The sequence below is a fragment of the Acanthopagrus latus genome, chromosome 15 (assembly GCF_904848185.1).
Source record: "Acanthopagrus latus isolate v.2019 chromosome 15, fAcaLat1.1, whole genome shotgun sequence".
NCBI lineage: Eukaryota > Metazoa > Chordata > Actinopteri > Spariformes > Sparidae > Acanthopagrus > Acanthopagrus latus.
Genome location: NC_051053.1, coordinates 6,293,761 through 6,319,891, shown reverse-complemented (window position 1 = coordinate 6,319,891; position 26,131 = coordinate 6,293,761). Strand labels below are relative to the sequence as shown.

General features: G+C 42.7%; 3 protein-coding genes across 5 annotated transcripts in view; 1 reads left to right on the top strand and 2 right to left on the bottom strand.

Annotated features, from left to right (window-relative positions):
• The window catches only part of march8 (membrane-associated ring finger (C3HC4) 8), an 89,547-nt gene extending 84,275 nt beyond the window's left edge, over window positions 1-5,272 (top strand). The window contains 2 exon segments of the mRNA XM_037123729.1: window positions 664-678; window positions 1,513-5,272. Of these exon segments, the coding sequence (XP_036979624.1) occupies window positions 664-678; window positions 1,513-1,886 (389 nt within the window). The 3' untranslated portion in view covers window positions 1,887-5,272.
• Window positions 5,273-5,343: 71 nt separating this feature from the next.
• On the bottom strand, window positions 5,344-13,491 carry alox5a (arachidonate 5-lipoxygenase a). Of its 2 annotated transcripts, none has more exons than XM_037124812.1 (14): window positions 13,209-13,491; window positions 11,587-11,785; window positions 11,417-11,498; window positions 11,218-11,340; window positions 10,501-10,607; window positions 9,419-9,591; window positions 9,156-9,302; window positions 8,862-9,065; window positions 8,691-8,777; window positions 7,772-7,950; window positions 7,456-7,577; window positions 6,959-7,059; window positions 5,907-6,077; window positions 5,344-5,732 (listed from the first exon to the last, which is right to left on the bottom strand). In XM_037124812.1, the coding sequence occupies exons 1-14, from the start codon at window positions 13,356-13,358 to the stop codon at window positions 5,553-5,555; spliced, it is 2,025 nt and encodes a 674-aa protein (XP_036980707.1). In that variant the 5' UTR covers window positions 13,359-13,491; the 3' UTR covers window positions 5,344-5,552. The 2 variants fall into 2 exon arrangements, with proteins under 2 accessions (XP_036980707.1, XP_036980709.1); XM_037124814.1 differs by lacking the exon at window positions 13,209-13,491 and adding an exon at window positions 11,891-12,014.
• A 4,348-nt stretch (window positions 13,492-17,839) lies between these two features.
• Window positions 17,840-26,131, bottom strand: slc25a16 (solute carrier family 25 member 16). Of its 2 annotated transcripts, none has more exons than XM_037123308.1 (10): window positions 25,805-26,127; window positions 25,461-25,589; window positions 24,417-24,509; window positions 24,177-24,310; window positions 23,879-23,942; window positions 23,294-23,415; window positions 22,376-22,442; window positions 22,099-22,261; window positions 21,898-21,966; window positions 17,840-20,295 (listed from the first exon to the last, which is right to left on the bottom strand). In XM_037123308.1, exons 2-10 carry the CDS (start codon window positions 25,555-25,557, stop codon window positions 20,139-20,141), a joined length of 966 nt encoding a protein of 321 aa, XP_036979203.1. In that variant the 5' UTR covers window positions 25,558-25,589; window positions 25,805-26,127; the 3' UTR covers window positions 17,840-20,138. The 2 variants fall into 2 exon arrangements, with proteins under 2 accessions (XP_036979203.1, XP_036979204.1); XM_037123309.1 differs by having other exon boundaries at window positions 20,139-20,295; window positions 25,461-25,611; window positions 25,805-26,131.

Sequence of the window (26,131 nt, the reverse complement as noted above, 5' to 3'; positions counted from 1 at the left end):
TGATTCAGAGCCTTAAAAGCCCCTTTAGCAGCCTCTAGTGGCCGGGCCGCTCCTCTGCATCCGTCTTCACCAAAAGTGGTCAGCAGCACCCGAGTTACGGAGAGATTAACGGCGTCATCCTCAGAGCGCCGCGCTCTCGCCATCAGGGCTATAAATGGACTTCGGCTGCTTGCACGAGGACCTGTTGCACCGTCCGCTGGCACGACGTCTGCTGCCACTCATTCCTCGCTGGCGTGTCGGGGCGCCTCTGAGACAGCGTACAGATGGGAGAGCAGCCTGTGCCTGTTTAGCCCAACCTGATGATTCACACTTGTTTAGAGTCCCCGAGGACTGTCAGGTTCAATCACCATGGTGATGCCAAATATTTCCCAGACGTCCTGACTGCCCACTGCCAAGTCCCGCAGAACCGGGGTTATCTTTTGCTCTCAATTTGCTCACAAAGATAGGGCAGGCAGCAGACGAATCGCATCGAATACACTTGAAATGTGCTCCATCGTCTGCTGTAGTTTGTGGTGCCCATTTCAGTGTTTGTGACTGCATGCATCGTAAAGTGTGCAACTGTTAATATTTGTCTTTTACTTTCAATTTCTTGCGCTTTTTTCTATCAACCTGTTTGTGTGTCTCTGGTAATACATGATACTTACACTTTCTTTACTCATGCAGCCGGAAGAATCCCAGGTAAACATTTCAACTTTGACCTTTTGACCCCCCCCCCCCCCCGTCAGCCTTTGTGTCCGCTGTGTCCTCTTCTTTTCCAAACTGCTCTTTACACCCCTTTTCCTTCCCTTTCCCTCCTGCCTCGCTTTCAGGATAAGAATTCTTCACCGTTAGAGCCAGACAGACAGTGTCCCTCCACTGTGTGTGTGTGTGTGTGTGTGTGTGTGTGTCTGTTGGGGTTTTGATTAAAACAGAGCGTACTGCCATCCTCACTCGTTAATCTCCTCTCATAAAGTTAGACACAGATGCTGCATACCTGCATAGGCACAGTTAATACCACACCGATGATACTGCGTTTGCCTTGTGTGAGCTGGTGTTCCTCCTGTTATACGAGGGGAATTTTTGCATTTCATTCCTCAAGGGTGGATTTTATTAACTCGTCTGCAGACCTTTCTCGCATTCATTTTCTTCCGATTACACGAAATCTAATAGCTAGCATGGAGAGACTGATTGGTTAAAGGTCGGCTGAAAGAACATAGACTTTTTTTTTCTCTTTCTTTAAGAAGATCCCTTTTCCGCCACTTAATTTTTTGTTTTGGATGACTCTGCAGCTTGTCATAAATATGCGCACTTCCCAAAATTGCAAATTATTTAGCCTTGTGTCTTAGGGTTTTTTACAATTTGCAGAAATGCTGCGGCTGCCTCAGGGGACACACAAATGTTTTTGCACGGTTTAGTAAATTCACCACAAATCGCCAATCTGTAAAGCCTTTGTAGTGTCTTATTTATTTATGTATTTTAAATTGTTGCTCCAACTTTTCTAGTAGTTTCTTTTTGTCACATGTGAGATCAGAGGCAGTGAAGAGAAAGACGTCCATGTTTGACTTGCGCACGTCTCTTTTCTTTCTGTCCTCTCTCCCTCAGGGATCCTGGAATGGCCTTTCTGGACCAAGCTGGTGGTGGTGGCCATCGGCTTCACGGGTGGACTGGTGTTCATGTACGTCCAGTGCAAAGTCTACATCCACCTTTGGAGGAGACTCAAGGCTTACAACCGGGTCATATACGTCCAGAACCGGCCAGACACGTGTAAAAAGCTGGCGCTGGAGAAGCCGCCGCTCTTGGAGCCAAGTCTGGAGAACAAGGAGGCCCTGGCCCCCACCCAGTCGGACACAAACTCCTCCCAGTACACAGAGACAGAGGACTACAGTATGGAGGTGCTCCATGTCTGACCGCTCGGTCCATGCCATTGGTTGTCCCGCTCATACTACACACACAAACGAGCCGTCGTGGAAATGCTGAGGACTGAGGAACGACCAGACACTCCCCTTCTTCTGATCCCAGACTGACCCACTGTCCTCCGCCGGTCATCTTATATTCCTAAAACTCCACCCACAGAAACAGACGGACCCCCGACTATCTTCTCCCATCCACAACTCCTCCTGTCGGACCTGACCCCTCCCTCCTCCCTCGCCCTCCATCCACACTCTCGCCTCTTTCCTTTCCAAGGACCTGACTGTTTCAACCGGAAATGTCTGAAGAGGCCCGGAGCATACCACTATACACACAAACACACACACACACACACACACACACATATACATACATGGACACACACACACGCACACACTTGTATGTACACCTCTGGGAGAGCAGGACTGAGACAAACGGACTCACAAACGGCTCTGGAGGTCTACACGTGTCTGATGTGTGGTTTGTTTACTCGTGGGTTTGTTAGATTTGTTCGTTTTTACCTCCTGTGAGTCTCGGGGCTAACCTGCCGTGGATCAGTATGTAGCGCCGCGCATCGGATCTCTGGAACATTCCAGCCACTGCCATCTCTGTCGCCGTGGTCTGTCGGCCCCGAGCTGGTCGGGCCTTGATCTGGACACGCATCGAAGCACTTTTGGGTTTTTTTTTTTGTTTTTTTAGTTTCCAAAACAAATCCCCTCTTGTCCTCTCTCTCTTCTGTTTTTCTTTGATATGAATTCACATTGTTGTACATGGAGGAGAGCACAGGCAAACACATTTGTTTGACGTTGCATTTCCTCATTCGCACATAGACGTATATATTGACCCTCCTGTGGATGACAAAAAAGGAACTGGGGTCGGGGAAAAAAAACATGGAATCATGCCGAAAGAGATGTGAGTGTTTTAGTCAAAAACAGGAAAAAAGGAGCTAATCGCTGTAATGCAGAAGACGGAAAATCCAGCCACATGATTTCTCTACCCCAAACGTGAACTTTCTGAAGGCTTTGAGAATGTAAACTTTTTAAAAAATGCTACAAAAACGAATAAAATACACAAAAAAAATAAAATAAAATAAAATAAACAAACAAATGTTTTTTTTTTACTGGTCACAGGAAATGAATTCATTTCCATGTCTTGAGATCATAACGAGAGCCTTTGGGCATAAACGGAGTTGTTCATGTTTTTTCTATCATGTGAATGACACAGTATTTACAGTGTGATATTCCATGTGCAGTTTTTAATATGTTGATTTGTTTGCTTAATCACGGGATGTGCCTTGAGAAATCCACAGCTGCCTGTTTGCAGCCTCCCTGTTGCTCCCATGGTGCAGGCGGTGCATTGACTGACCCCAGGCAGAAGCAGCCAGGCAGACCTGGATTTTAAATCAGGCCGCTGACAGCAAGCTTTAGGCTCGATTTTTGGCACTTGCATATTTTCAATCCGCTGCCGCGCTTCAGGAATATGAGGTGCAACATCTGGTGTCAGGAGCACTTCAGATGAGCAGGCGTCTCGAATTCAGTGAAAGTGTCTCGTTTCTTCCTGCCAGATTCTGATCACATGCTGCAGGATGGCTATTTTGGTATTTAATCACAAGACAGCCAGCTTGTTGCCTCTCATTTCATTAAGTGTTAATTCTCACATCCGGTCTTATGTGGCTCAAATGGGACGACATGTTCCAACACCTCTTTTTTTTTGTTTTGTTTTGTTTCTTTGGTTTTTTTTCCATTTCTCGAAAGAAGCACAGTGAAGCCCAGCTGAGGAGGCTTTTTTTTCTTTTTTTTTTTTTGGTATCAGTACAACACTTTCACTGCAAGTCATCAGCAAACAGACCGTGCTGCTTGTAGTGGTTAAAGAAGTGCACCATGGCTGACTTGGGCGCCACCCACTGGTTTTGGGAGCTGAAGGTGCGGTCGGAGGTGGGCAGCAGTGGATTTCTCAGGGCGATGTGGGTTTTTTTGGGCTTACAGTCATTGTAAGTGCTTTTGTGTATGTGGGAGCACAGCGATGCCGGGCTCATGTTGAGCCTCACAGCCATTCCAGCAACACACACATTTTTAAAAAAAAAAAAAAAACTGTCTTTGATACCAGTATATTGTCTGTGAACACCGATGGTTGAACAACATACCTGACGATTACTGCTCAGCAGCAGCAGCAATAAATGAAACCTGCGCTTTGTGTTTTTTTTTTGTTTTGTTTTTTGTTTTGGGTTTTTTTTTTTTTTTTTGCAAACAATGCATACTGTACTTGTGTATATGCCCCATGGTGACTTGAGATCTGGAGTCTAATATAATTTTAATACGTAATATGAGCCGAGGGAGTCGTTTCGCGTGTCAAGTTGGATTAAAGACCCAGTAACGAGAGGCTTCTCTGAAACTTCAATTCCCGCAAGGCTCAGTGCAATTAGACAGATAAAAAGTGCAATTACCCTTTTGTTGTTATTCTATTCTATAGTTATGTAATGGTGTTTAATGTCCAGGGTGCCCTCTGGGTATGAAAAAGATTTATTTCTTCATTTTGTGTTGTATTTATTTTTAAAAGAAAATAGAGTACAATTTGTTCATTTATAAACCCCGTTCATTAGTAATTTTATGCAACTTACACTTTGTTTTTGTTTTTTTCGTCCCAGGCATAAAAACCCTTCGCTCTTTGTTCCGCACTTCAGATACTAGACTTGTGAAAAAAAACAAAACAAAAAAAACAACTTGTTTGCTTAACCTTAAACGTGAATATCGGCTCTCCTTTCTCAGTTTCTCAACTGCTTGATCAACTTTGTTTTCCCGATGCAGAATACACACCTACACGACAGCATTAATTTGAAACATTTCACCTATAGTTTCCTCCGACCGGAAGATTAAAGATGGACTGTAGCTTTTTTTTTTTTTTTTTTTTTCCTCCACGTCCTACTCATAGGAGCTGGCTCCTTTCATGAAGTCTGAGACAGATGTTTTGATGTAGTCCTGATAAAGATTGAGGCCACTTTTGCGAGCAGTTTCATCTTTACTTTTGAACTGATTCCTTCTTTGTGTAAGCCTATCGATCAGCCTCACTGTCCCAGTATTTTCGGTTTCTCTCCGTCTTCACCCCGCCGCTTAAATTCAGTCGTGTCTGGGAGAAGTGTGACTTGCATAAAGCTACGTTTGTTTACTACTGACTGGACTTGAACATATATGACTGTTCCCCTGTCTTATGATATCATTCCACAAGTTTGTCTGTGAATTTACTTTGGAATAGTAACTGTAAAGAATTTGGTAAAAGTACTTATGTTTTTAAAAAGAAATATTGATGTGTTTTCAGTTTAATTTCCCATTATTGAACAAAGTATGTAGAATTAAAAAGAACAACCAAATAAAAATTAAGTTACTTTTAACATGTGGGTGTCCTTGTCGTCTTCATCGATTGGGAAAAGCACGCTGGCAGATAGAAATGACTCGCTACAGCTGCAAATGAGAAGATTTTTTATTGGGAACTCTCTGCAATAACATTTAAAACATTTTTCAACCAAATAAGTGACAATGAAAACAAACAATTTAAAAGCAAAGTTTGAGTTTTGCAAATTGACTTTTCTGTCAGCGCATATGCATAATAGAACTTTTTCTCACAGTAATATCAGCAGAACTTGCAAAATGTAACGTTAGGTCATCTCCCCCTCAGACAGCGACACTGTTTGGGATTTTGTCGGGGGACATGTTGTAGTAAGGCAGCCTCTTTCCGTCGTTCCTCCGCTTGATGGAGCTGGTGACCTCCGCCAGCTGCTTCCTGAACTTCTCCATGGCTTCCTTCACCGTCTTCTCGATGAAGTGCTCATCGGGATACATGCCCAGGTACAGCTGTAGGGAGAGGAGAGGGAGACTGGTCATTCAGCCTGGAGACACACTGAAGGGGGGTGAAATAGCACGTGTCACAGCAGAGGGAAGCTTCTCGTGAAATTAGAAATTGTGTGTTTGGACCAAGACGTGGGTGTGATTGCCCGTGTGTCTGGACACGAAGTGCCCTCTCTGTACCTCGTTCTCCTGGTACTGGCTGAGGGCCCAGACGGCCCCCAGGTGCCAGCTGGAACGTCCTCGATCAGGGAGGCTCTCGATGATCAAGTTCACATCTGCCAGGCCCTTCTTGTGGGGCGGGGGCTTTCGCATGGTGGATGGAGCGTTCGGGATCCAGGAGCACCAGTCATACTGCACAATGTCCAACGGTATGCATCAGTCTTAACTTCTAAATAATGTAATGTAATACTGTATGAGTCATAGCCCCATTTGTCTGCAGAACCAGTGCCATCAATTTTGATATTTGGGAACAGTTTGCTGGTAATACTTTTACTTAAGTAGCGTGTGGAGGATTTCGACTTCTTGTGGAGTATTTTTGTACTGTTGTTTCTGGTACTTGATCTTGTGTTCTAAAAAGTACTCAAGTGTCTGATATTAATAGTACTTCAGTATCAAACGTAAAAGTGACAACAAATTATACATATCGAAAAGTATGTACATACCATATAATAACGGTCAGCCGATGATCAGCCTGGACAAGTATCAGATCCAATATTCAGAATGTTTCTGATTATCAGAATGTTTTTTTGTTTTATCTGATCGCTACTAAAATGAATTAATTTGAAAACGCAGGAAACCGCTGCGGCGTTGTAATCGGCTGAGTAACTTAAGTTGTTAAATAAATGAAGTGGAGTTAAATGCAATACATTAATTGTCCCTAAAATGTAGTGGAGGCGAAGTATTAAGTGGCAAAAAATGCTAATTCTTGAATAAAGTTCAAGCACTAAAATTCTGAAAAAAATGAAGTAGAGTACTTGAGTAAATGTACTTGGTTATGTTCCATCACTGCTGGTAATTTTACTTAAATCAACAACATGAATACCTCCACAAACCATCTGTTTAAGTGAACAGTGATAATTACCTGCACAATGCATCTCAATTCATCTATAAGAATACAAACCTATAAATCTAAAATGTAATTTTTAATAAAGGAAATGATATCTTAGAATTTTTCTTTTATTTTGAATATAATATAATGATATTGAATGACTGATTGACGATCTATCGCTCACCTGTCCGAAGTTGACGGCTGCATGCTGGGCTGAAGCGGTGAACACGATCACAGTCAGATACTCGGTCAGCTCCTCTCGGGATTTCAGGGACTTGGGAAACTCTGTGCACAGATGGCAGACCATTGGAAAATTAAGAGTGAGCTTTGATCGTCACAGAAATTCTGCTTCTTTTCTCTTTCGCAAGGGTTGCTTTGTGAAACATCCGTGCACAGTGGACACAAGCAGGAAACAGAGAAACTCAGGAAGGGCCTTACGACACCGGCGCTCGGCAAGTGACACCATCGGACTCCTGTGACTTCCTGTCCTTCCCCTCAAACCATAAGTGAATTGTAGGGACACATTTGAATTTATAGTGCTGTCTGTTCCCTGCCGTACTTGTCCTCTGCAGAAAGTCCTTGAGTCATAAATTATTAAACGGGAGTGAGAAACTTTATTGGTTGCTGTTGTTGCGTTTGAAGAAAAGTGACATCAACGGGACGTCTTTCATGTGCACCCACCGCAGTGATCGAAGTCCTGCATGCCGAAGCTGCACACATCTTTAATGAAGGCCTGGATCTCTTCGTCTGCCTGCACCGCCTCGTCGCTGGTGTAGTAAATATGCACCACATCAGACACAAAACTGCCAGGAAGGAAAACAGGACAGCAGTCAAACACAGAGGACGTGGAAAACACAGCACCTTCTCTCACTTTGAAATTCTGACGCTCGCGCGCCACAAAGGCAGAAAATGTTCCCACACTTCTCCCTGTTTATCCCTCAGACGCACAAACTATTCGCCTGTGCCATCTCTCACTCATGCCAGAGCTGTCGCTCACCTCTTGGTGGCCCCCCACACCAGGTAGCCGTCGTCTCTGTAGAAGTACGTGGGCAGATCCTCCTTGCTGTCCATGCCGCGGGCCTTGATGGCATCCGGGAAGCACAGAGACCTGAAGGTGAGATTCTTCACGGCCCTCTGGACCAGCTGGACGTGACCACCTCCACCTGTGGCGTTTGCCTTGATGAGGAGGGAGGACAGAACGCAACATCGCACTATTTCTGCAGCTGATGACTGTGATCCCGTCCTCCCTTTACTATGTATGCATGAGATTCAGCACCCATTACTGAATGCTCTTTTTGGGGAAATGGATAGGCACTTTGGGGGCTTTATAACCATATTTCTTTCTCGTAATTTGCTCATTGTTTTGACTTTTGTTTGCTTCCAACTCAATAATTAAAGCCTCGATGAGCTGTAAAATAGAAAAAATAATGAATGAGTGGAGTTTGTTATGTTGTGACCACTTGATTGTGTGTAATGCAGGGTTTTCCCAACCATTAGGAGGTTTAGCCGCAGAACACAAGACATATTGTGCACAGGCCTAATGGTTGTAGTTAGTCTTCTTGGACATATTTGGCGAGTTTTATCATTAAGCTTCTTGGGTGTTGTTTATTCAACTTTCTTACTTTTCCTATGTAAACTTAATGGTGGTATAATTGGTCTTAAACTGTTTTAAACTGCATGTTTTTTCACTGAAAAACAGAAAACATCCTTTCAAGGGAGGATTCCCAAATGCCCACCACAAACATGCACCAAGGTCTTACACAAACCTGAAGAAAAAACTGAGGTTAAAAAAGACTAGCAGGTTACAACTGCTTCAGTGCTCCCTCTCTTTTCTTTTCCTCTTCCTTTTAAATCATCCGTCTCATTAATTCTTGAACAGAAACGGTCGACCCGCTTCCCTCTGCCCGGAATCTCACCTTGTCAAAGATGCCACACTCGCAGATGAGCTGCTCTCTGGCCTTGGTGTTGATGGCGATGGTGAAACGAATGTGTGGAATAAGAAGCTGGGAGACAGAACACCAGTCCGTGAGTCAGGCAATCAGTCGGTCAGCTGATCAGTCGATGCACGAGTTGAATCAGAGGTTTACCTTATACACAGGGTGGACAGCAGGGAGCTGCCTGTACATGGCAATGGCGAACACCTCGGTGACCAGATGTGTCCTGAGCAGGTGGGTGATGGTCTGGTGGTGATGGAAATCAGCCGAGCGGACCCAGATCTTAGCCAGCAGCCAGTCGTACTGACCGTCGGTGGGCAGGAAGATCGGGTTGTCTTTGCCCGGAGTTTGGCCGAGCTGAATAAAAAAAACACATAGGATGAAGGAGAAGCAGGAAAAAAAATGTTTCCCTCTTGGTGCACCAGCACATGCTCAACATCACTGTACCTGTATGGCGATGGGCAGGATCTTGTTCCGAGCAGTCTTGTAGAGCAGACAGATGGGAGCTGCCAGGTACTGCAGCGTGCACGGGTCTGTGGAGTTCGGACTGATGCCGTCTAACACCTCGTAGTCTACTATGTAGATGTTACCTGCCTGGAGCCAGAACAGTGGTTTACATTGTATGTAAGTGGGAGAAAAAGTCGAGAGTGCACGATTTTATCTCACATATGGAACATTTAATAGACTCGCACAAACACAAGCATGTTTACCTCTATCTCCTCCTGCAGAGTCATGTCTCTCTCCAGGCTGACGGAGACCATCTCATGAGTGACAGGAAACTTCTCAGGAAGTTTGGTGCACTTCTTGATTATTACAGGGTTGCAGCCGTTCAGGAACTGGTACCCAAACATGAAGTCCTCTCTCCAGTGTTGCATCACATACTCTGGATGACGTAATATAAGATGATGTAATATAATAGTCAAATCAAAAGCAATCTTTGGTAACAATTTAATTCCACAGATCTTCACCAAGTTTCATGGTTCATTTCAAATCTATTTGAGATTACCCCCAATTACTACAATAATCACCTCATTTTTTTTAATATCATATCTTCCCCTTCCCTCAGTTTACTGGCCTGCCAAAATTGGGCAGAGACTAATACAAATTAAGCTGCCACAATTCACTTTAATTGAGAGGCCTGCTGAGGGGCAGTCAGAGCAGAAACTAGTTGAACATTAAACTGGACAGTCGGCAGAAGTCAAGGAGATACTGGTTGGAAGTTTCCTGGAAATGTGTTAAATGAATTATCAGGTGTCTATCAACTGTTAGTGGGAAAATAGCAGAATATCACTGAATCATGTTGGGGTCATTTTAAATAAATTGTTTGGTAATTATGGCTGCAATTTGAGGGTCATTTTGCCGACTTCTGGATAATTACCCCCTGCTTGCCATGAAATTTGCAGACCTGTAAAATGAGGTGATACCTAATTCTGTGGCAATAAACACACTCCATGGGTCGACTGATTATCCTGGCCGATGACCATTTGTTTTTGGGTTGTTTTTTTTTAAAATTCAATTGCCAATAAAATAAATCAATGGACAAATGTGCTACAAGTATTCAGAAGCAGCCTGCAGTCTTCAAAGTAACAAATGAAATCTTATCAAATGAATGTAATAGAGTGAACAGTACAATATTTGCTTCAAATAGAGAGCAGCAGAAAATGGAAACATGCAAATGATGTACAAGTGGCTCAAGTACAGTACTTGAGTAAATGTACTAAGTTACTATCCCTGACAACAATAGAATAGAATAGAATAGAATAGAATAGAATAGAATAGATGTGAGGCTGACCTGAGATTGTGTTTTTGATTCTCACAAAGATTTTCTCAAAGTCTGCGAAGTCGCTCCAGGAGGACTGGAACATGTGCATGAAGTTGTTCACAAACAGGTTCTCTATTCTGGAAAGTCACAGGTATCGTCGTCATCGTCTTCATCACTCTTACACTCATCATCGTTATCATATTTGTTACCGCAGTCGCATCAAAGTGTGTCTGAAATCGGACTGAGCAGCATCGAATGCAAATTGCCGTTCGGCCACTTCTGCCCACAAACAGGCAGAACATCTGCGAACAGCTCTGGAAGCTCACCGTGGCAAATTGCCTCACTCATTTTCCATCTCAACCACTTTTCTCCTTTTTTGCGAGTGATATATTATCAGACACCCTTCTGAGTTTTGTTATTTTCGCGCTCTCTGCCTTTTGTCCTGCGCTGCTGCGTGGTGCATTGCGCTTGTGTTCTGTGTTTACGTGCGGGCTCGCGCTCCCGCATGAAAGAAGCGCAAATGCAAATGTCCCTGGTGATAAACACACAATGACGCCTCTGTTTTCTTCCAGGTTGTCCTGAGCACAGAAAACAGAAGCACGTTATCGTGGCGACGTGAAAGCTTTGCTCTGGAAAACAAAAAAAAGACAAAAAAGAAACAACACCTGTGCTCCGCGCTGAGAGGCCGCCAGCTCTCCTCAAAACTAGTGGAAAATCTGCTTACGGGACTTTGGAGGGAGCACGTACGCCTTACTGTAGTTCAGCACAAAGTCCACTCCCTTCTCGCTGTCGAACTGGATGTCCCGGGGCAGGTCCTTGTGTCTGTTAGCATCTATGCTCATAGGGAAGCCAGGCTGCCACTCCTTCCACCTGAGAAGGACAAGCAGCGTTAAAAGTGAGCGGCCTCGGCCTCCTGTAACATACATGTGCAGCAGAGTGAACCTGCCTGTAGGTTTTCCTCTTCATGTCCAGCTCTTTTTGCCTGTGCTGCTTCACCAGGCTGGTCTTATCATCCTGAGGCAGATGTGCTACGACAGACAGAAGACAGAGTGAGGGATGGAGCATCATGGAGGGCCATGTTTACACTTGTTTTTTTGTTTTTGTTTTTGGCTGTACCTCTTCCGTCCCGCAGCACCACCTCCTTCTCGTCCACCAGCCAGCGGAAGCAGGGGAACTCCAGGTACTCCCCAGATGGGGTCTTGACTGTGATGTACCTGCAGTACCAGTCGTCGTGCACCCAGTACTTCTTCTTCTCGATCTTCACCAACACAATGTCGCCCAGGTCCTCGCTGACCCTCACGTCGTAGGAGTCCACCTGCAATTTAGTCAGCAGGCAGGTGAATGTACAGCATGTCCTGGAGGAAATAGTGCCATTCACTGAATCATACTCTCAGTTTTGCCTTATATCACACGTTATTACCACATGTATATTAACAACATCAAGGACTGGCAGTCGACACTGGTTGCTCAGTCAGTCTGCCGTCAAGCTCAAAGCAAGTCGGCCATTGAGCAACCAAAACAGGAAGAGACATTGTTTTCTCCGGTCGCTATCCCCCAGTAAAGACAGAACAACTGGAATAACTGGGGAATCTCCCACTGATGGAGGAAGCAGAGCAGGTAAAGAGGGAGAGTGAGGGAGAACTGGGTAAAACCACGAGAGAACGGACAGGCATTCACTCAAATGAGATTGCCGATATTGTGTCATCCAACTCAGTCAATCCATCCAAGTCTGTTCATCTCACCACCGACATGACTTTTTTCTAACCAGTGCAACTGGAGACGGTTCAAATTTTTTGTTCCATGAGATAAGGAGGTAACAAAACCTCAGTACATCTCAGCATTTCACTTTTCGAGGGCGCTGAGCATAAGTAGGTCGTTAGCGGTGGCATGGTTCCTTTGCGACACCTGTGCCAACCAAAAGTTGTCTGTTTCTGCTTTAAGTTTAGGAAAAGATCAGGACTTGAGTTGTATAGGTATTAGTTAAAATCAGTTTGTGAAATTATATGGAAATTCTTATGAACATGATTTTTTTTTTTTTTTTATTTCAAACTGAAAAATGTTCATTTCGTGCCCGTCTATATGAATCCGACAGGCTAAACTTGTGTCAGTATCACTTTTTTTTTTAAATGGCATGTTTTCAAGTTGCAGGCTAATACATATTTATACATAGCATGTCTTTAGAGCTTAATGTTGTGTTGTAAAAATCATATAATTTAGCTCAACATGTTTTCTTTTGTCAGGTTGAGTGGTACAACACATTAAACTCAGACCTTAATTTTTCATTGGAAATATCACTGTACAAATATACAGTACGATGAAGTTATCATCCCTAGACCCCTCCCAGTAAACCTAAGGTAGTGTATCTGCAACTAGACATAGAGAAAAATCTGATGGCAGCAGTTTAATTACTGGGGAATAAATTGGCCAAACAGAGTTTAGCCAAATGTAAAAGATGAGACACAGGCTGTCTGACCAGTTAACTTTTACATCACTAAAATCCTAAAAGAAAAAGGCTGCTTTTATTTTCTATTAAGATACATTTCACGTTCACAGCAGCAGACATTTCCTGAAAATAGACTTCAGTGTTTTCCCTATTATACAAGTTTTGTTTTCCTTCCTTGTTGTAATTTTTTCTTCCTCTTTTACCTCAGTGCATGCACCGTTTGTGTGCTCAGCAGCTGAATGCAGCTTGTAACGCAGTCGGCCTCACATCTCTACGGCACTGTAACATCACTTACCGCCCCCCTCTCAAAGTCATTGTACAGAGGCTTGTCCAGCAGTGTTCTCTCGCTGCATCGCTCTGTGCCCACCAGCGTGATGTAGATGTAGTCATCCGTCCCCGCGAACCATTGGCTCCCTGTGGAAACGGTCACCGTGTAAGAAGGCATGGTGATCTCACAGGATGAGGAAAGACTGCCCGAATGCCCCTCTGAAGATGGGCTAGGTGAGTTTCCCGTTTGTTGCTCAAATTTCTTTCACTGACTGACTTCTAACCTCTCCCCATTTCTCTTGCACAAACGCTAACAAAAAGTGTCATCAGACTGAAGAGGGAGGTGCAGGACACGGACAAGCACTCCCCTACCTCGTTGGTATGACTGATCTCCGCCCTCAGACTGTAAATGAGGTCAGAATATAATATTACCGTCCAGGGGTGTCGCCCCCCTGGAGGATGTGGGTGTTTTAACACGCTCTTTTCCCGGTGAGAGGGTTCAACACCCACACTTTTTCTGCAGTTTTTCCACAGTTTTGCATAAACACCTCACTACAGTTGCTGAGTTTCTCTGGCTGCTCTGTGTCTGCTCTCTGCTGTGCCTCCTCTCCTCCTCCCCTCCCTGTCCTGTTGCTGCTTCAAACATGATACCGGCTTTGGGACTGACCGGCTGATGACTGGCTGTTCTGCCTTAAGTCCTGCCTCTCTTGCTGTGTTAGATTTATTGTTCAGCTTGTGCTGATGAGGCAGGAACTACAGTAAAATACCAAATAATAGCCGGGGAGTTTATTTGTTTCAATCACCTAAGACAGAAAGTTTGAATTTCAAGTTGTACTTTTTATTTTTTTGCTGCACCGGAGCCATGGCGATCACTAGTGTGATATTGACTGACAGAAAGCAGCACAATATGTGAAAAAGGCGAAGAAGAAAAACGTGCAGTTTCAGTGGTCACGTCTTCTTGAAAAAATTAAATAAATTAGACCCAACATTTATTTGGAACCGGCGGTTATTTACCAAAATATGCACCTGCACCCTGCGTTTAAAGGGGACCCTGTGGTTGGCCCGTTGCTGTGATACGTCGCTGGCAGATCAGCCCTGTGTACTAATACAGTCAATGAAGTGAACTTTATAAAGCTCCTAAAGTGCTATAAGTTAATGCCTCATTTACACATTCACACAACAGAGAGGAACCAAAAACAACGTCTGTAACGTTCTCTGATGATTATAAACGTTAACTACTCCTCATATGTTCAGTATACAGGTCGGCACCAAACCACAGGACGTGTTTTATAATGTTTTTTATGTGTTTACAGCTGCTAATGTATGTAACGCTGTTGCTGTGATGATACATGACAGTTAAATATTTAATCTGTCTATAATAACCACATCCTGACATGTAACTGTGATTTTTGATAATCTAAGTACTAATAATAACAATCATGGCAAAAAATTAACACTGCAGATCAAGATAAGAACGAAAAAAAAAAAAAACACCACCACATCATCCATTCCCTAGACTTTTGAGAAGCTTCCTACACCTCTGCCACCGCCTGTCCTAGATGTGAGCTTGGGCACAAGAAAAGGTGCCTCGTGCCAGGAGTCGATATCAAGTTCACCAACTTTGTCTGCAGTCAGTTAATAGATCGTTTAATAGAAGCATGATAAAACAAACTCCTGCAGAGAAAGACCGGGTTTTCATTTTGAGTCTTAACTCTTTTCTGTGAATCATTAACAATGGAAGGGGAAGCAACTAAAACAAAAAAAAAAGGATCCTGGTTGAATTGTAGTGAAATGAAAGTAAGCACGATAACATCGACAAACTCTCTCCCTTTATTATCCTGACATACATCATATTCATTCAACATTTCCATATGTTCCCCCGGGTCATCCACGCCCCTGTCTCGAGGAGCCCCACGCCCCCACCGCCCCGCACATCTTTTACACACCACATTTACCAGTCAAATCAGTACATGACATCGGAAAACAACGGGCAGTGTACTCCGGTTTCAGCGAAATAAATGCAAATGAATCATAGAGTCCCTCTGTGAAAACAGCGGCACCAATATTCACGGTGAGTTTGTACGTGTGGGACTCAAAGAGGGAAATGGAATCCAGCACTTTCTGCTCCACGAGGATTTTTCTGTAATTTAAAAGACATTCAAGTCAGCTAATGCCCCCTCGATGCTCAGTTGAAAACAGTCTAAAATACAAAAAAATACTTGTCACAATGTACTAGAGCTCAGAGTTATCCCCTCAAATTGCTCCTTTCATCACACCAAGAGTCCAAAACCACAAGACTTTCCATTTACTGTCATAAATGACAAAGCAAAGCAGCAAATCCTCACTTTTAAGAAGCTGTGTTCGACATTTGTGCTTGAAAAATGACTAAAATGATTAATGGATTCTGAAAAAAATTGAGATTTCTCAATATTGTTGACTGACTTATCATTGCAGCTCTGGTTGTAAACTGCTGGGGTTGAACATAGATAAGCCAAAAAGGTTGGAAACCACTGTTCCAAGGCATCTGCTTTCTGAGAACCCCCGCTCTCATACACAGTGATCCAACAGCTGGAGTGTTTGCATCAGTAAAACGCATTAATCACTCTGCTGAAGTCAACATCAACATCAATATTCACGGTGAGTTTGTACGTGTGAAACTCAAAGATGTAAATGGAATCCACCACCTTTCTGCTTCAGGGGTTTGAATTTTTCTCTCTGAAAATATTTCATTCAAGTCAGCTACTGCGCCCTCGTTCAGGTGAGAACAGTTCAAAGGCATAAAAAAAGACACGAGCGTTGTTACCGTTTTGATGAGGAGACTGAATAATTAACAAAAAGCAAGGCAGTTGAAGCTGAACATGTAAAAACAGAGAAAACAAAAAAAGTTAAAGACATTTTCATTGTTCAGTCCTCTTTGAGTCACATCCAACACAGCCTGAACAGGAAGCACAGCCTACTATAACTTACATTTGCATGTATAAATTGTGAATATTTCTGCTGCAGTGTGCAGCAGGGATAGCTGCTGCTTTCTAAACAGAGAAAAAAAACAAAAAAAAAAAAACAGCGGTGACATTGAAAGATCACGTCATTGAAACCAAACACAGTAATCAAAGGAGCAGTGAATGAAAGCTTGTGCGTGCAGCGGTGCTGCAGACGAATGAGTGGCGCCATAAAAAGGAAGTAAACTGTAGTTCGTTTCCCCCATCGGTAGCTGCCACTCTTCACCAGTGAGTGCGCCTGATTATACTCTTAAGCCCGGGCATGTAGGCACAATTGGATACTGGAGTTAATTTACTGTTACATACACTTCAGTCAAGAGTTACACTGAAGGCTCTTGGGAGAATTATATGCTGAGATATCTGCAGTTAGCTTGACACCCTTTCTCATTATGAATCTGAAGTCCATTGTTGGGATCAGATGTTTGGAGCTCGTCCAAAGGTTTTTGGGACCGGTTGATGGGTGACAGCAATCCAATTGCGGCGCTTTAATGAAGCCTTATAGACGCCCCTCTTCCTCTACAGCAAACAGCTTTCAAATCGTTCAGTAGTACATCTGAGCTCTCAGTATATATAAATCTGAGCCATCACAATATGATGAAACAGCAAGTTAATGACAACTTCAGATACTCAATGAATGCATTAGAACCATGACACATGCTGCCTTCACTGGTTCTCTGCAACTGCTGACACCATCGTCCCCAGTCGCAGCTGTCTCTCTGTCTGACACTAGACCCTGTTTAGAGATACAGTGGCTTGCAAAAATATTCACTCCCCCTTGAACTTTTTGTCACGTTGCAACCACAAACGTAAATGTATTTTGATGGAATTTTATGTGATAGACCAACACAAAACGGTGCATAATTGTGCAGTGGAAAGAAAATGATACATGTTTTTTTTTTTTTTTTTTTTTTAAACAAAAAAAGTGAAAAGTGTGGTGTGCAAAAGTATTCACCCATGGCCCATGGTAACTCTGGAGGAGCTGCAGAGATCCACAGCTCAGGTAGGAGAATCTGTCCACAACTATTAGTCATGCACTCCACAAATCGGGCCTTTATGGAAAAGTGGCAAGAAGAGAGCCATTGTTGAAACAAAGCCATGCAGTTTGCCACAAGCCATGTGGGGGGGCACAACAAACATGTGGATGAAGGTGCTCCAGTCAGATGAGACCAAAATTGAAGTTTTTGGCCTAAATGCAAAATTCTATGACCGTGAACACACCGTCCCCACCGTGAAACATGGTGGTGGCAGCATCATGCTGTGGGGATGCGTTTTTTCAGCAGGGACAGGGAAGCTGGTCAGAGTTCAAGGGAAGATGGATGGAGCCATATACAGGACACTCTTGGATGACAACCTGTTAGAATCTGCAAAAGACTTGAGACTGGGGCGGAGGCTCACCTTCCGGCAGGACAGCAACCCTAAACATACGGCCAGAGCTACAATGGAATGGTTTAAATCAAAGCATATTCATGTGTTAGAATGGCCCAGTCACAGTCCAGACCTAAATCCAATTGAGAATCTCTGGCAAGACTTAAATTACTGTTCACAGACACTCTCCATCCAATCAGACTAAGCTTGAGCTAATTTGCAAGGAAGAATGGGCAAATATTTCAGTCTTTATATGTGCATCGCTGGAGACTTTACCCCGAAAGACTTGCAGATGTCATTGCAGCCAAAGGTGGTTTTACAAAGTATTGACTCAGGGGGGTGAATACTTTTGCAAGCCACACTTTTCTGTTTTTTATTTTTTAAAATCCACATATAATTTTCCTCCCACTTCACAATTATGCACCAACTTGTGTTGGTCTATCACATAAAATCCCATTAAAATACATTTACATTTGTGGCTGTAACATGACAAAATGTGGAAAAGTCCAAGGGGGGTGAACACTTTTGCAAGCCACGGTAACATCTGACACTCGCCTAGTACTCGAATCGTACCCACATTTGTAAGAGAGAGCTCACAAGTAGCGGGGGTCGTATCTAAACTACTGATATGCTCCGCTGACTGCTGGCTGCTGCTGTGTTTTTGTCTCTGGGTGCAACTAACATTGACTTTCGTTGTCGATTAATCTGCCTATTACATTTAGGATTATTCAGTGAGTCTATAAAATGTCAACAAAAAATGTTTTAAAAAATTAGACAAATACCAGTACCAGAGCTCAAAGTTAAGTCTTCATCAACGGTCCAAAAACCAAAAGACTCTTCATTTAATGTAATAAATGACAAAGCAAAGCAGCAAATCCTCACATTTAAGAAGCTGAATCCAGCGAACGTTCGACCTTTTTGTTTGAAAAATGACTAAAATGATTAATGGATTATGAACAAAGTTGGCAGCTTAATTTTCTTTCCATTGACTTCTCATTGCAGCTTTGGTGGTAAACTGCCGCTCGCGGACAGTGATCCAACAGCTGAAGTGTGTGCATCAGTAAAACACATTAATCACTCGGGTGAAGTAAGACATCGGACGCAGAGGAAGGCAAAAATGACGGCGTTTGTACGACAAACTGATGAGGCTCACGCAAACATCGACAGTGACTTGAAGGCCTGCAGTGCACTTAACAACATGTTCATTCAGTAATTAACGTTTAGCTTTCCTAGGGGCTGTAAAAAAAAAAAAAAAAGACATACAGTACTTCCAGTGAGTAATAAGGTTAAAATGACAGCATATTACAATCTGACAACTTCGATTAAACAAAAGACTAAAAAATATTACAAAGATCCTAATCTGACTTATATCCAATAAAAGATGTATGAGATTTATATGAATGCTGTGCTCAGCTCTGACAGTAAACAATAATATAAACTCAATGCTGCCACCCAGTGGCAACAGCTCGCTCAATCAATAAATAAGAAGAAACAGCTACGGTGATCAAGTGCAAATTTCTCCTGAGTCCCTCCAGACGTGTAAGACCTACTGTACATCCACATTTAGTCATCTTAAACATCTCAACACTGAACCCAAATATATTTCTTATTAAAGATGAGCATCAATATCATCAAAGCTACAGACTAAACACCCGACTGCACATTAACCAATATAAAAACAAAGGTTTTACAGCAGTTGAAAATACATACAGTAACTGCTCCACTCAAGAGTTTGGCATTTAAACTTAAATCATGTGCCGCATCAGTCTGTGCACCTATAAAACAAAAATAAACCAAAAAAAAAACCTGCATGTGAACCGCAAAAACTTCCTGCATTTTTATCTTGATTTTTAGAGACGACACAAACGCACAAACTGCGACTTCTGCAAAAGTTACTGCACTGCAAAATTGAAGAAACACTAAACCCTGAATAAACAAAACACCATAAATCATTAGATTATTCTAAAATGAGCGAGTCAGTAGAAAGAGGAAGATATGATAAACAAGCAGCTGTTGAATTTAACTGTTTTAAAAAGAAAGAGCTAAAAAAGAAACTGTTCATTTGAAGACGTTTCCCATCTTAAAGTCACCAGGCCACGAAAAAGAAAAAAAGAGGCGAGATGTGAGAGTGTGGACATCTGTGTTTGAGGGGACTTTCACACAATCGGAGGATTGTTGTGGTGTTGCTAACAACATTGTTAAAGAGAATATCGTTGCCCCGAGCCAGCCGTCCAGCCGTCCCAGCCGGGCCAGACCAAACGAGCCGCTTCCCCACCGTATCCATGGAGACACTGATGAGAGAGCTGCTCAAATTCAAGCCACATGTGAGTAAAAGTTCTGCTTAGAGGTGGCGAGTTACAAAAACAGGAAGTAAGAGGGAATGAAACAGGACAGACATGGAGCGTCTCTTTGTCTGATAACCAGTTTCCCTTTCCAGCTTAACTGGCTTCCCTGATGCCTTCAGTGAACCCAGGGGAAATAGGCAATTCCCACAGTCTGAAGTTTAAGACGAAGCGAGTGAGCCTTGGATCAGTCTACGAAGGAAGCGGTGGCGTCGATCCGCGCGACCACTCAGGAGGTATAAAGACAAGCGACTAGTTCAGGTGGAGGAACTGCTTCATGAACTCGTAGGTGGTGAAGGCCACGGCCTGGGAGGGGACACAGCGGATGTAGTTGAGAGAAAGGCCTCGGTACAGTCCCTTCTTGATCCCGTACTTGGTGTACACGTACGTCAGGGTCTTCCTCAGCGATCTGTTCAGATGCAAGACGAGAAATGATACACTTTTTTTTTAAATAAATGCAAAAAACATAAACATTAGTTTTTTCATGTTTTCTTTTTTTTTCCCTACACATGATGATATTATGTCCCGAGCAATGATTAGTGAGTTTGATGGTACAATTTTTATCTGAGTAAAAAGCCGAGGTTCACCGTTTCACAAATGTAAGGCAGTAAATTATTTCACAGCACTACGGATGTATAAAATCACATGATCATTTTTAACTAAGGGTTTGGCTTATTTTGTCCATACATCATTTCTGTGTTGGCTTTTGCTTTTAACAGCTGTCTAAATCTTTTCAGTTTTCTTCACTGTAAACCTGTTATTATTAAAAATGTCAAGTTATAGGGTGACAGCAGCAACACTCGGTGCGACTGGTTGCAAAACTCTGCCGCTTTTAACTACGTTGTATAGAGAAATCAGTTAATCGCTGCATCCCTCATCCTCCACAGTTTTTCTCTTTATAAGCTAACCAAATGTTGAGCTGATAAAGTATTCAATATTGCAGTATTTATTACCAGCATTACAGGCATCATACATGTATGGTGAATCGAGTTTGCTGTCGAGGTCAGCCTGTGCTATGTGGAGAGTAAACTCTGTTGATGGCCATATTAACACAAAAAACAGGTACGAGACACATGACATTTCGGGACACTAACGTACTAACTCTTGTGAACGCATTCTTTAAAAATCTGATGTATCAAAGAAAAGCAGATAGTGCAAGAACAATGAGCGTGGTTTGGAAGGGCAGGTGAACTTGTAAAGGTATGAGCGCTATGTTGTCTGCAGCTCAGAGGCCTTCATGCTCCTTAAAGCTTTGCTTTAATGTTTTATCTAATGTACACAGCACCCCTTGAGCTCTGGAATTTTCTATCGAATTATTAGGACGCGTTTCACAACCTTCCAAACCAAATGTGGAATCAAACACTGTAAAAGGGGACTCCTCAATTAACACCCAAAACACTTGTATCCCAACTCCCATAGCTCCTTTTTTCTATGTCTGATTTTTTTTTTTTTTCAATAAAAACATAGACCCCAAGCAAAAGAGAGATAAAGAGACATAAGAAAATTCATTACAGACCCCAGATCACTACAAGAGAAGTACAGCCTGCCTGAGGTTACAGTAAACAGATCCACTTTTAAATAACTCCCCTAATTAGAGGTGCACTAATGACTTCTGCAGAACAGGCGCAAGTGCCAATTACCTCTGTAGGTAGATGAGCACTCAACCCATTACTCATGAAATTATGAAGTTCATCGGCACCATGCTGTGTAAGACACTACTGAGCAAGACTGTTTTCATCTCTATTATCACCCTCAGTGTTACAATCATTTCTCCTTCATTTGTCTTTTAAAAAGGGTCATCCATTACATCATAATGTCCCTACTTAACTTCCAAATCAAATCACTCCACATGAGAACACACTGCTAGAGCAACTGTTTGTATAAGAAGAGAGAGCAGAGTTCTAATGGCAAGATATGTACACAGTATAGTGTTCATTCAGGTGTAATCTACAGCAGCCCATCTTGGTTACAGTACTGTAATATGGAGAGCAGGAACAGTGGTGATACTTACACGCATTTATCAGAGTCTGGAAGCGCGGATCCTAACTGCATTCTTCTCCGCGCCACATCCAAAGGGTATCTAGTGAGAGGAAACGCAATGGGACACATCAGCCGACAATAAATCCTCACAGTCAATAACAAACACCAGCCAGCCGTCGTTTATGTGAGCCCTGTGCTTGAAGCTTGTTGACCGCACGCCGCCTGCACTTACGATATTGTCTGAGCGACGGCTCCGGCGACCCCCCCACAGAGCAGGTTAACCTGGGGCTTCAGGATGAGGACATCGGGGTTGTCTGAGGAGGGGCGACCCAGCAGCTCTGGGAAGTGTTTCAAGCCGAGGCTCTTCAGGGTGCCGAAGGTGAAGAATGAGAAACCTGGAGGATGAAAACGGGAGTCAAGCTGACGGTTGCCCAGGTGAGGGAGGACATCTAACGCTGTTCTGCATAATATCAATTACAGAGTGGCATCAGTCTATGCAATATAATCACCTGCATAAGGGGCCATTCCGATAAGCGTTGGAGTAAGTCCCCTATAGAAGCCAGAGACACCCCCTTCCTTCACGAAAAAGAAACACAGATGTTATTGTATACAGTGGGGCCTGTTGCCGACTCTCTAAGCCTTTATCATCACTACTCAAATCTTACTATGAAAGTACTATCATTAAACTACTATATATTCCTTTACTGAGAAAATATCAATTTGTCTGCTACCCAGTGATGACCAGTTTCAGGGTCAGGAAACAACAAATTAATAAAAAATAGTATAAGATTTTTGGTTTACATGAATAATGAAACTTGGACCACAGGCCAAAAGAAAGCACATGTTGATTATTGTGATCCATTCTCTAATTCTGATCTAAATAGTTTACAGGTGAAAAATATTTTTTTTTCCATGATTTTGATTGAAACAGTGTTTTTTTTTTTTAATTCACTCTGCCTGCCATGTTCAGATTATTTTAAAAATATATTAATAATTAGGGATCATACATATTTGAAAGAGCAACCTTGCAAAAAATAAACAGCATTTCAGATGCTATGAGGTTGTAACTATTTTTAATACATTTTTTCTCGAGAAACGTCTGGTGGGCCAAATCAAATATCAGAGACTGGGGCTTTGGGCAGCCCGAGAGTACACATGGAACACCAGTATGTGTTGAAAATCAAACATTTTTCAAGGATTACTTCAAACTGACGCACAGTCCTGACCTTGAAAATATAACTATTCAAATAAGCGTTTTCCAAACTTTCTAGACTTAAGGTCGATATGCTATAAATTATTAACAATGTTGAGAAAAAAAAAAAAACTTGCATTCAAAGTCATACAGGGCGTTTGATTTTCATGCATTTTAATGTAAGACGTCAATGTTTGGGAAGACTGTGCTGTGTGTTTGAGAAGCTGATAACCACCTTAAGGTAGATGGTGTGGAAGGCATTGGCGATTCCAGTGTATCGATGAAATCCTGTCACCTGGAAGGCCAGTCTGGCTCGGACCACGTCCAGAGGGTAGGTGCATATCACCGCAGTCATCCCTGGGAACGCAAACAAACAAACAATACAGCGACATAGAATTTATGACAATGTTTCAACAGGATTTACTCAGATTTAAAAGACAGTGAAAGTAGTCTGGCTTTGTTCAAATTCACATGACTGACTTTCGCCTTCCACACCGCTTTATACAGATCGAAGTGAGCTGGCAGACTGAACACTTTAATGTCTTACTTCAAGACTTAATAACACACGATAACAAAGCATGGCACCTACTTGCATCTCAGTAATGCTGCATTTGTGACAGAATGAGAAAGTCTGTGCTGAAGTGACAAATGCAGACATTAACTACGATACAAGAGGAAGAAACAACAATGCATGCACTGCTAAGAGTCACTAAATTGACATGAGAGGACTGAGTTAGAGGTGCAATGTCTATGCCAGTACAGTACCTGATATCCACCTGCCACTGAATAAAAGGTCTTATCAATGAGAACAATAACATACCTGCCATAGATCCTGCCACAAGGCGGTGGATGTGTCCAGAGATCCCAATCTGTTTACTTAGCAGCTGTTAAGGAAAAATCATTATCTGCATTAGCAGGCAGGAAACAAAGGTCGACAGTTTCACCAATAATATCAATTTACAGATGAAAACGTTCACTGTGTTTCACTTCACATGCAGCACAATGGCATAAACACATGCTGTGACCACATAACAGCAGATCACATGTCCCTTGACAACCTCTTTCTCTATTGCAATGTTTACTAAAAGACGGTATTATTCCACGCAAATATACTGTACCTTTTTATAATTATCAAAGGCCATGAATTGGATGGCTCCATAAGGAAATATCCTGACCATCATTGCCCCATTACCCTTGTACAAGCCAAGGAAGCCTTCCTTCTGTGGCACAGCTCTGAGAGTGGAAAACACTCCTGCAGGGGAAAAAAAAAAAAAAGTTCAGAGGTTTCACTCATGTGGCACAGAGGTGTGAGAACAAACACTCGTCTGCTTTTCCATGTTCGGCTATTGATGTTTTACCAAGATGTTTGTAATGGGGGCTCTGGGCTTGAAGAAGAATTTTGACTCTGTCCAGAGGGGCGATGGTGGTTTTGGCACAGCATCCTGCTACACCTGAACAAAAACAAGACAAAACTTTTAATCTCTCCACACTGATTGTTTTCAGTACTACATAGTAAACGTGTGTCAGTGATCTATGGATTCTGTTTGAAAATGTGTACACTGCACTCTAATCCTGGGGTGTTTGGTATCTATACCATGGTATTTTGCCCATGCATGTTTAACATAAAACTTTTATAAAAAAAAAAAAAAAACACACAATTCATTCATTCATATAAATAGAACCATCATGTGATTTTAAGTGAAGGATCATTTGATTGCATTTTTGTTGGTATGTTAACAACATTGTTGGGTATGTCATGTCACTCTGTGGTTGACTGTGTTATTTCTTGCTTTTGCTTCACGTGTCTGGTGTTTTGTTTGTTCTTGTAAGGAAAATTCTAGTTTTGTCTGTTACATTAAACGGTGAGATCAGAGGTCAGTGTCAACAGAGGACTGGTATCTCCTGAGCCCGTAGACATTCAGTAGGTTGCTTAAGCACAGGTCAGCACTGGAAATGAAGAGTGCACATTCAAGGACAGGAAAAGAATCAGAGCAGCTGTCAGTGTAAGCTCCTATACTTCAGTCACTGTGGACAATAAACCTTGCCTGACCAATGTACAGTTTCATAGCTGATTACTTTTGTATGCTATGACAGGGAAAATACCAATAATGGTATGGTTTCTAAGTGATACTGTCACCGAGATCAACATGTGTCTGCTGCTGAGGGACAGCTTTTTTTTTTTTGTAACAATCCTGCAATGAGCATTTTGATAAGTGAAATGATACCGGTTGCTTCTGGTCATTTGGATGCCTGTGCATACATCAGTTTCAGAGACACAAAAGAAAGCAGGGGACATTGAAGCGAAGGAGACCTGCAGTCACAGAGGCTTGAACACGTGTCCTTGTGTCAGATTGCACTTTGAGCAAGAAAGTGATGACGCAAACTGGTGTGTCAGATCCTACCTCCAGCTACAAAGGAGCGAAGCCAGTAGTAGTCCCTCTTGGCAGGTGTGCTGCTGCTTATGGCAGGAGGTGTGGAGACCGCAGCCTCTGATGTCATGCTTCCTGCTCAGGAATCTGCCACATCCATGGCTGTAGAATATGGGGAAACATACTGTAAATGCCCATGTGATAAGGATCAGGTATTGATACAAGACAACAACAACATCATCATCATCATCATCATCATCACCATCATCATGGCACTCAAACTTACTTAATTCTCGCCATGATTTGCAAAGGTGGGACATAAGTTAAGGTTAGATTTAGAGACAACAGCAACCCTCGTGTTAAAAAGGGATACTCACAGGATAGCAAGGGTGTTACAGGAGCGATAACATCAAAGATCCGCCTGAAGTGTGTTACTGTGTCTCCTTCGCTGGGTTGCCTGATCCTCTCGTTTCCTTATTTCCTCGATATGACAGTGGCTGTTAAATTGAAAAGTTAGCATGGACACCGGGTGGTATCACACCGAGAAGGTCGTCGTTCACTGTTAAGGTTAAAAAAGCTGACATGAAAAAAAAATCGTTTTTATGAACGAATCTGAGGCACTTCGAGTGTTACAACATTCGTGCCCTTCGCCCCGTCTGCCGACTGACGGATAGTGACGAAAACTGTCGCACGTTGATGACGCA

Excerpts from the sequence above, each read along its gene's own strand:
- alox5a (XM_037124812.1), bottom strand. The coding sequence starts at position 13,358 with ATGCCTTCTTACACGGTGACCGTTTCCACAGGGAGCCAATGGTTCGCG. Across the intron at positions 11,786-13,208 it reads ATGACTTTGAGAGGGGGGCG|GTGGACTCCTACGACGTGAG; the intron begins GTAAGTGATGTT and ends ACTAAATTGCAG. Across the intron at positions 7,578-7,771 it reads GTGTGGGGGGCCACCAAGAG|TTTTGTGTCTGATGTGGTGC; the intron begins GTGAGCGACAGC and ends CCTTCCTGGCAG.
- slc25a16 (XM_037123309.1), bottom strand. The coding sequence starts at position 25,557 with ATGACATCAGAGGCTGCGGTCTCCACACCTCCTGCCATAAGCAGCAGC. Across the intron at positions 24,311-24,416 it reads CCCCCATTACAAACATCTTG|GAGTGTTTTCCACTCTCAGA; the intron begins GTAAAACATCAA and ends TTTCCCCTGCAG. Across the intron at positions 21,967-22,098 it reads GCCGTCGCTCAGACAATATC|ATACCCTTTGGATGTGGCGC; the intron begins GTAAGTGCAGGC and ends TCCTCTCACTAG.